At 41.7% G+C, this 10881-nt stretch overlaps 1 protein-coding gene across 1 annotated transcript; it reads left to right on the forward strand.

Moving 5' to 3' along the window:
* Positions 1-82: 82 nt before the first annotated feature.
* utp6 (UTP6 small subunit processome component) lies at positions 83-6859 on the forward strand. The gene is made up of 17 exons (XM_072682839.1): positions 83-91; positions 129-221; positions 313-360; positions 472-535; positions 1300-1418; positions 1524-1601; positions 1753-1834; positions 1952-2033; positions 2237-2412; positions 3137-3216; positions 3340-3417; positions 3684-3863; positions 4178-4258; positions 4560-4669; positions 4763-4829; positions 4919-4991; positions 5536-6859. Exons 1-17 carry the CDS (start codon positions 83-85, stop codon positions 5688-5690), a joined length of 1575 nt encoding a protein of 524 aa, XP_072538940.1. The 3' UTR covers positions 5691-6859.
* The last annotated feature ends 4022 nt before the right edge of the window (positions 6860-10881 follow it).

Raw genomic sequence — 10881 nt, forward strand, 5'->3', positions numbered from 1 at the left:
TTGGGATTTATTTGTGGCTTTGTTGCCAGACTGACCCACAGTTGCAGAAGAGTAAACCGTGGGGAAGTAAAGCGTTTCTGGAATGGACCTGGCAACCCTGATTCGGTTTCTTTGTTTGATGATTTCAGAGAATTGGCTACCAGTTCAAAAGGGAGGATATTGAGTTTCCCATCATCCAGGGCATCAACAACGTGTTCAGGAGGGCTACTTCAAAGTGGCAGGTATGAATGGCTTTTTTTATGATGACTTTCATTAAGCTGAGGTTTTGTAAATGTTTATATGTTTGGGTTTTTTTTTTCTTCACACATTCAGGAAGACGTCCAGCTGTGGCTCTCTCACGTTGCCTTTAGTAAGAAATGGGTGCGTAATTGTAGTGTTACACCATTATTCTTAATATTCTGTAAAAGCATTAGTATTACAGGAACTGTTGATGTTTAAATATGGTCATTTCCCTTTCCTACTTGTTCTTAGGGGACAAAGAGTCAGCTCAGCAAGGTGTTCTCCACCATGCTCGCCATCCACCCTGACAAGCCAAGTAAAGCTTCACTTACTATCATTCTGTCGTTATTGTCAAGTTTCTTTAGGAAACAGCAGCATCTTTTTATTTCATGATCAATAAATGATTGGGAATTTATCAAAAATGTCATCCTAACTCATTGTAGAGAAACTGATTTCTTTACAGTGGTGGTAAATTGAAGCAGGCGTTGGTCGCCATGACTACAACACAGATACAGCCCATAATTTATCTCCTACCCAAACCCACCAGTGCAGCTACACGAGTCTTCTGAGTTTTATATGGAATGATGATGATGATGATGATGATGGTAAAATAGTGGAGAATCTGAACTAATGCAGTTCTCTTTAGGGACTACTTTCTGTAGCCGCACTACACCCTGGAGCATGTATCCCTCCACCATTTTAATGATCTGGTTCTAAAAGCAGGTTCTAGAGCCGAACTCTTCTCAGAACTCTGGTAGAACCGTGTCTCAGGCATCAGGCAGCGTCTTCATCACCATTAGGTGAAGAACTTTCTGTGAGGAAGCTTTTATTAGAGCTTCAGACGTCTGCTTCCCTTCACCTCCACTGTAGAACTCCAGCTCTGACTGGGGGAGCTTATCTAGAACCTCCACTGTAGAACTCCAGCTCTGACTGGGGGAGCTTATCTAGAACCTCCACTGTAGAACTCCAGCTCTGACTGGTTGAGGCTTCTTGAGAGGTTTAAATATGCAGAAAAATCAGTGGAATTGCTCTGCAAGACTTTTATTCCAGAGATTAACACTGCTGGTTTAATCCGGGCAGGTTTATGGATTATGGCCGCCAAATGTGAGATGGAGGAGCGTAATTCGTCAGAGAGTGCTCGTCATCTCTTTCTGAGAGCCCTTCGTTTCCACCCAGAGAATAAGAAGGTCTATCAGGAGGTAGGACTGTCAGCCTTTTAGTAATGGAGCAGTGCACTGGTTAGCTTGAGGAGTGGCGCAGCTGTCTAAGTGTTGTTGTGTTTTTTTTTTTTTTTTTTAAATTAGTATTTCCGGATGGAGCTGATGCACGCTGAGAAACTGAGGAAGCAGCAGCAGGAACTGGAACGCGCCAAAATCGACGTTGTATGTTTTGTTACACCATCTCTATTTGACCAATCAGTCAAATCTCATTAAACTGCTGCTCGTTGCACGATTGGCTGTTTTTCACGTACAGTGTTGTAGAAGATTCATATTTGCTGCCTGGTGAAATCTGTTTAACCGTGTGTCTCTGCAGGGTGAGTACGAGTTCTCCCCAGAGATCCTGGGCGGTAAACTGGCTGAGGTGGTTTACAGAGACGCTGCACAGAAAATCAAAGGTGTTTACTCTGCTCTGCTGAATTCCCATTTCTCCTCCAAGCGGGTCAGGATTCCTTCTTATTGGGATTGATTGATTAGCATTAGCAGCTAACTGTTAACTCCTCTCATCTCCACAGGGGCGGAGTTCATGCTGTCGTTGCTTCAGATTGCTGCCATTTTTGACTTCACGAAGAACCTGCAGGACACCATCCTCCAAGAGTGAGACAGGCTCTACTTCCATAAGCACTATGAGTACATGCTGAGTTGCAGGCTCTTCAGGGGTCTATGTCAGTGTGGTTTAAACGAGGGGCCAAACGGAGGTTTGGTCGAGACGTGCCTGAGCTTGTGATCTAGCGCTCTGATGAGGATTCGGGTAAATTAAGATGTTTGAGCAGCCGAACTGAACTGAACTGTGTCTCCAGCCTGCAGACACGACACACTGACGACTCCGTAACGTGGGACTTCATGGCCCGGAGAGAGCTGGAGGCCGCTGGGGCTCCGGAACTGCAGAGCGCTCAGGGCAGAGCGTCGGACACCAGTCGCAGAGAGGAGCGCTGCTGTGCTGTTTATGAGGAGGGAATCAAGAGCCTTAACACAGGTACTACTACACAAACATGATTATTACAGAACGATAATGATCACTGACTGTTAATAGATGGGCTACCAGGGCACATAATCAGACTACTACTACACAAGCTGTTATTACTACACTGGCTACTGTTATTACTACACTGACTACTTTTATTACTACACTGGCTACTGTTATTACTACACTGGCTACTGTTATTACTACACTGGCTACTGTTATTACACTGGCTACTGTTATTACACTGGCTACTGTTATTACACTGGCTACTGTTATTACACTGGCTACTATTGCACACGCTACTATTACACTACACTAGAATTACACTGGTTGCTTTTACACAGGCTGCTATGCCACATTGGCTATTATTACACAGGCTATAATAAGACGGGCTACTCTGCAACACAGGCTATTATGCCACAGAGACTGCTATTATACATGCTACTATTACAGGGCTATTAAGCCACAGAGACTATTATTACACAGGCTGCTTCTACACTGGATTTTAGTACACAGGCTACTATGCCACATTGGCTATTATAACACAGGCTATTATAAGGCAGGCTACTATTAAATAGGGTACTATTACAGGGCTATTATGCTGCAGAGACTGTTATTACACATTAGGTTATGCTACATTGACCGTTATGCCATGCAGGCTAGTGTTGCACAGAGCATAACGCTAATAAGTTGGATCAATAAAGAAATAAAATGTAAAATTACATATTCTTTACAGAGCCCATGTGGACGTGTTACGTGACGTTTTGTCTGGACAGATTTAAGAGGAAAACTAACATCGCTGAGCTGAAGGAAAAGGTAAATATCCTCAGAGCTGGGTAGAGGAAGGCCAGTAGTGTCCTAAAAGAGAAAAGAGGCATAACAGCAGCACGAGTGTGTGGAAGTGTGTGACTGACCTCAACTGATGTGTGGATTTCTCAGAGACGAGAGCGGCTGCTTGGGGTTTTTCAGAGAGCTCACGATGCCTCACTGCTGCAGGAGTCTTTCTACAAGACCTGGGTAAGACCCCCACCCCACCCCGGACACAGAATGCTAACGTGGCTAACAAGAAGTTAAATATTATTAATTATAACTAACTGCAATAATCTCTTTTATTCTCAATTTGCATGTGATCATTCTCTGTCGACAATTAACTAAAGATAATTACTGTCCGATTGTAAAATAGACACACCCTGCAGATTCATACTGGATTAGAGCTGCAGCTGCACTTGTTGTATTGGTAGTAGTTGTAGAGTAATTTAGGCCATCGCTGTCTCTCCTCACAGCTACAGGTGCTGCTGTCGTCCGGGGAGACGGAATCTGCCGCTCAGGTCGCCATAGCAGCCACTGAACGCTTCAGCCAATCAGTGGAGACGTGGAGTCTGAGCTTGCAGACGTTGGTCAGTCTGCAGCGAGCGGAGGCGGGGCTTCTATTCCAGGAAGCTCTAAAGCATGTGAATCCCAAGGTAACGGCTGCAGAACAGCTGCTTTTAAATGGGACATCCACTCCAAACACCAGCGCTGCTGCAGACTGGCCTAGTTAGTCCTCTGTACCGAGGGACATCCCTGCAGACCAGCATCCTAAACTCATAACAGCCCTGAGATCGATCATATGGCATAGTTGTTCAATAAGGGCTTTTTACCAGTAAAGTGGCCAGTGAGTGTGAGCACCGGGTAGGGGGTTCTAATAAAATGGTCAGTGAGTGTTTTTTGTGTGTAGGAACCAAAGAAACCATATTTTATTTTTTAATCTGTGTACCTCCCTCCATGTCTTCTGTAGGAAAGTCTGCCTCTGTGGCAGCTTCAGGCTGAGTGGAGTATGGCGTCTCGGACCCCAGAGGAGACGGAAGCTCTGTTTCAGGTGAGAACTGCAGCAACGCCAGTGTGCGTCGGACACCAGTAGTAGAACGGTCTAGCCTGGTCAGTGGTGGTCTTGCCAGTTATCAGACCAGTGACAAATTGCAAGCAGAGTGTACAGTGTATGGATGGAAGCACAATGTAGGGGTTTCTAATAAAGTGGCCAGTGAGTGGAAGCACAGAATAGGGGGTTCTAATAAAGTGGCCAGTGAATGGAGGCACAGGGTAGGGGTTTCTAATAAAGTGGCCAGAGAATTGCTTTCTTACTCAGCTGAGTTGATATCCTCCTCTTTACTTTGCTCCAGAAAGCGCTTACATCACCAGTCCCAGCTATTTCGACAGCGCTGAAGGAAACCTATCTGGAATGGGCCTACAAAACCGGCGGCTATAAAAGAGCCCGGAAAACATTCAAAAGGTACACACACTTCCACCAAACTTCCCCTTAGATAATCATCATCCTCTAATCTAATTTATATGAAACCATTTGATCTAAACTCTGTCCCTCCAGCCTGCAGGAGCACAGACCCTTCACCAAGACCTTCTTCACCAAGATGGTTCAGATTGAGAAGGATCAAGTGAGTTATAGAGAGAAAACAGAGAGTGTTGTGTGATTCCACTCAATACGATCAAGGTTCACAGTTCAGTTTTCCTGCTTTTCCCTCAGGAGAAGCCGAAGATCAGTAATCTGAGAGACTACTATGAGCGAGCGCTGCGTGAGTTCGGCTCGTCTGATGATGGTGAGTTTGATGAACCAAGCGAAACTAATTAGGTCAGGCTATAAACACATTAAAGTGATAGTTTGCCAAATACACAGTAGACAAAAGTTTTGGGACACCTACACATTCCACCTATAGGAGATTTTATGCCAACCTATAGTCATTAATCTGGAGCTGGTCTCCCTTTAACAGCAGCTCTACCAGCAGCAGCAGGTCTGGATCTCTGCTGCAGTTACTGAGTCAGTTGGAGGCTTTTCTGCACTCTGCTCTGAGCTCAGCACTCGGCCCTGACCCCGCTCTGTAACTTTACGTGGTCTGACAGACACTCGGTGGCTGAGCTGCTCTCTGTGAGCTGTTCCTCCTAAACTCTTCCACTGTTCAATAATAACACCACTCACAGCTGATGGAGGAAGATCTAGGAGGGAGGAGATTTCACCAGCTGACTTGTTTTCAAGATACTGCTACTGTTGTCCTTCTACTAATGTTCTAGATTACAGACTCATCCAGTGTGAAAATTTATATAAGCAAGTTGCAAATATTGACCTCAGAGTGCTTGATTTTACAGATCTGTGGATGGATTATATCAGAGAGGAGCTGGGTACACATGGAAGCCCAGAGAACTGTGGAAAGCTTCACTGGAGAGCCATGAAGAGCCTAGTTGGAGAGAGTGTGGAGCGTTTCACCACACAGTACACACTCCTGCAGACGGGCCATATATAGAGCCGGTCTGGAAGTACAAGTCAAATTTCACACATAGAGTCAACCTGAACGTCCAGGTGCTCCTCCAACACCATTCAGCATCTTCACAAGCCAGTCTCTAACTGAACACCAGCAAAGTTGAGCTATAAGAGGGGGTTCCAATAAAGAGGCCACTACTGTTCAGGAGTTTGGAATCAGTTAATATATAATATGAAAATACTTTGGTTAGAGACATTATTAGGAGATTCCAGAGGATCTGGTTTTAAATAATTAGTAGGAAGACATAAAAGTAATGAGAACTGTAGATGATCTACTCCATTCAAATGCAATACTAATGGACATTCCTTCAATCAAAATACTTAATATTAAATAAATAAATAAATAAAACTTGATTGTCTTATATAACATTTATTAATCAAATGATTCCAAATGTTTTGAACAGTAGTGAGTGTTACACCCAGAAGTAGCCCTTTTATTCAGATTAATGGTGATTTATTAAATATATTTTTTCCTATTGACTGAAACCCAGTTCATCAGTTACGTGCTGGATCAGGTCATGAATGTTTTGTCTGAGTTCTGATGGCTGTTTTTTTCTGGAAACAATAGAAATTGTGTTTTTGAATTTTGATTTAATCTCTCAAACAAAATGTGTTCCAACTCACTTCAGAAATAAACATTTTATTATTGAGTTCAGTACGAAGAGAATTAGGAGGGGACTGTATCCGACATTAGCCCTCGAGTGCTCCGTCTCAACTACCACCAGTAAACAAAAACAACCTGTTTGAGTCTTCAGTAAGGTTTGAGGTAAGTTATTGACTTCAGTACAGGATCACATTCATGTGCTTCTTAATAGCTGTTAAAAATAGAAGTTCCATAAGGAACTTTTAGAGGTTCTTCAATTGGAAACTGCTGACGTAGCTTTGAGGAATCTTCAAGGAACCTTTTTCTTTTAAAAGCCTTCCTCAAAGCACCTTAAGAGGTTCCTCCACAGTTTCAGACTGAAGAATCCAAACGTTCCTCAAGGATCTCAACTTGTAACAGTGTAGAACATGCAAGTCCATGTTCAGCATGAAATGTGCATCAATACAACAGAGACTTTAGACATTAGTCACTCATTTAACACCAGTACTGCTTTCTCACATGATTTTGCACAAATGTGAATTCTGCCCATTTTTTACATTCCTGCATAATTAAATGGTCAAGATGTAAACAAAATCATTCAGAGTGGGTTTGGTCCGAAATGCTCTGTTCCAGAGCCGTTCTACAGTGGAGGTGAAGGGAAGCAGACGTCTGAAGCTCTAATAAAAGCTCCTCACAGAAAGTTCTTCACCTAATGGTGATGAAGACGCTGCCTGATGCCTGAGACACGGTTCTACCAGAGTTCTGAGAAGAGTTCGGCTCTAGAACCTGCTTTTAAAATCAGATCATTAAAATGGTGGAGGGATACATGCTGCAGGGTGTAGTGCGGCTACAGAAAGTAGTCCCTAAAGAGAACTGCATTAGTTCAGATTCTCCACTATTTTACCTTCATCATCATCATCATCATTCCATATAAAACTCTTAACTGGTGGGCTTGGATAAGAAATGAATTATGGGCTGTATCTGTGTTGTAGTCATGGCGACCAACGCCTGGTTCCATTTACCACCACTGTAGTGAAATCAGAGTGGGTCAGTTTCACACCGAACCCCCGACTTGGACTGAGCTCCTCTCACACTCTGAGATATGAGGAGCATTTTAAAAATTGGATCTCAAATCTAACTTTAACACACAAAAAACCCCACAAATATCATTAATGTAATAACTACTGGTATTGTGACAGTAACTCCACTGTTATCGAACAGATATAGTGTCAGTGGTCTCATACCCTTTATCTGCTGCCTTAATGAGCTAGAGGAAATACTTTTAATCAAAACATGTTAATAAATAATATATAATTTAGCCAGAATTACATCATTATTAATAAAACAGTACAATCAAGTTATTCGACACCAAAAGATTAGATTAAACAGCACTTGACTTGGTGACCAAATGAAAAGGCTGATATGTAAAAGAATAAGTTAGCAAAACACAATCAAATGCTGCACAATGCCAGTTATGCAGTAGTCCAGTAAACCTGTTATAGAGACTAAGGACACTTTATAATGCACTCACCTGGTTCAACTGTGTGGATTTCTACACATGGTCTGGTCCGGTGAGTCTTTATGTTACAACACAAATTCTACAACACATATTATTAAATTAGAGTCTGTTAATGATGGCCCGAAGCACAGCCAGCCGATTGTCTCCACTGCCCTCTGATACTGACCTCCCTCCTGTCCACAGACAACACTGTGAACGGTAATTGGCACAGTCTGGACATCAGTTGAGGGATAGTTTCTACAGGACAAGCTGTCCAGGGGTATCTGTTCACCTGCTGTAGACATTGCAGCTTGAAGAAGATGGTCATTCAACTGCATTGGAATGTTTTAACTGATTATAAATTATCATATGAATATTACAGCAAATATCTATATTATTTGCTATAATCTTCATTTATTGACACATTGAAAACTCAAACTAACTGCTGTTTTTTATGTTCTATGTATGTTCTACTGTGCAAAGAGTGCTGAATATTCATAAGTACTTAATCCAATCAAGTTTTGGTCAGATTGTAACTGTTGACATGCATATCTGCAGATGGCGATGATTTAGAAAAGGGGAAATTTGGACTCCACTGAGGTGAATTAGGCATATTACTGTTAATACTGATGAGCTGATTGAGCTGATATGTTATCCCTGTAGTATGTGAAACCAGCTGGACATAACCTGTACAGGTAACAATGGCATCTGCCCACATAGCATCATTGCCAACACATGGTCACTTTCCTCTTCATCAGTGCTTCCTCAGCAGTATGTAGGTGAACAGTGCCACCAGTCCAGCGGTCAGCAGGCCGATAACACACTGGTGAACCGTGATGACGCTCTCCAGATTGTGTATGCGCTCCTCCATGGCGCTGGTGTGGATGTAGTCATAGATAGACACTCCGATGCTCCACACAGCCCAAATAGCGTCCACTAGTGCCTTCATACTGGGGGACACCATCCGGACAGCGGCCGCCCCGACTGGCGGGGAGCCGACTACAGCCCTCGCACACACGCTCCACCCTAAAACAGGGAAACAATAAGAGATGGAAGAGATTAGCAAAGAGTTACAGTTAGAGAACTTCAGTCACTTCATACTGGATATTAATGTGATTGGAGCTTAATTCTGATTATTAATGTTATTAGAGCTTCATACTGGATATTATTAGAGCTTCATACTGGATATTAATGTTATTAGACCTTAATACTGGATATTAATGTTATTAGAGCTTCATACTGGATATTAATGTTATTAGAACTTCATACTGGATGTTATTAGAGCTTCATACTGGATATTACTGTTATTAGAGCTTCAAACTGGATATTAATGTTATTAGAACTTCATACTGGATATTAATGTTATTAGAGCTTCATTCTGGATATTATTAGAGCTTCATACTGGATATTAATGTTATTAGACCTTAATACTGGATATTAATGTTATTAGAGCTTCATACTGGATATTAATGTTATTAGAGCTTCATACTGGATATTAATGTTATTAGAACTTCATACTGGATGTTATTAGAGCTTCATACTGGATATTACTGTTATTAGAGCTTCAAACTGGATATTAATGTTATTAGAGCTTCATACTGGATATTAATGTTATCAGAGCTTCATACTGGATATTAATGTTATTAGAGCTTCATACTGGATATTATTAGAGCTTCATACTGGATATTAATGTTATTAGACCTTAATACTGGATATTAATGTTATTAGAGCTTCATACTGGATATTAATGTTATTAGAACTTCATACTGGATGTTATTAGAGCTTCATACTGGATATTACTGTTATTAGAGCTTCAAACTGGATATTAATGTTATTAGAACTTCATTCTGATTATTAATGTTATTAGAGCCGCATACTGGATATTAATGTTATTAGAGCTTCATACTGGATATTAATGTTATTAGAATTTCATACTGGATGTTAATGTTATTAGAACTTCATACTGGATATTAATGTTATTAGAACTTCATACTGGATATTACTGTTATTAAAACTTCATTCTGGATATTAATGTTAAAATTCATATATAATAGTTTAATTAGATTCTGTTGTGTTTTGGGATTTGCTGTTGCTCACACCTCTCACTTTGCAGTCTTAGTGTTTTGTTTTACACTATATTGATCCACAGAGAGAGGAATACTCCACACTGCTCTTAATGAACAGTAATAATGAAGGAAATCAGGCTCAGGTCAGGAGAATGCACCAGTTCGGCTGAGGTCATGCTCACCACCTGACCCAGTGACATCACGTTTAAACACGTAGGCTTTAAGTTTTAATAGTTGAACATCCTAAACTCTTTAATACATTTAATAGATCAAGAGAGAGCTCATTTATAAATAAAATAAATGACTCCTCTGGGTTAAACAGAGGTTAAACGCTGTCAAATATGTGATTCCAGTTTTCCGTTCCACCTTAAATGGTGCAGGCGCCGGACTGAGACCGCTGCACCACTTAAGGTGGAATTCCTCAGTCTTCGCTACCAGCTGAAGCACAGGCTCAATTTGGGCACTTTTAAAGCATTAAAACTCACTCACCGAATCCCCAGAGGTACCACACACCCACCCACAGTGATAACCATCCGGACCGGTGAGTTCTTGGCGGTGAACCCGCTTCCAGAGCCGCTCCTGCTGCGGCCGCAAATCCCTGCAGCTTCAGTCCGCCGAGTACAGCCGCAGCGCGCATGCGCACAGACAGAGGCCGGGTCTCCTGTCACATGGACCAAATAATAATAAACAAACTCTCAGACAGTCCGAGTTATTATTAACATGATCGAACTTCAGATATCTTATCGATTATCTCAATTTCTCAGAGATAATAAGACCATTTAAACCCTTTATTTTATAAACACACAGACATACAGAAAAAGACAGACAGAAAAAGACAGACAGATAGACAGATAGACAGGCAGATAGATCAACAGACAGACAGACAAATAGATAGACAGACAGACAGGCAGACAGACAAATAGACAGACAGATAGATAAATAGACAGACAGACAGATAGACAGACAGACAGACAGACAGACAGACAGATAGATAGATAGACATACAGACAGATAGACAGACAGATAG

The sequence above is a fragment of the Salminus brasiliensis genome, chromosome 7 (assembly GCF_030463535.1).
Source record: "Salminus brasiliensis chromosome 7, fSalBra1.hap2, whole genome shotgun sequence".
Lineage (NCBI taxonomy): Eukaryota > Metazoa > Chordata > Actinopteri > Characiformes > Bryconidae > Salminus > Salminus brasiliensis.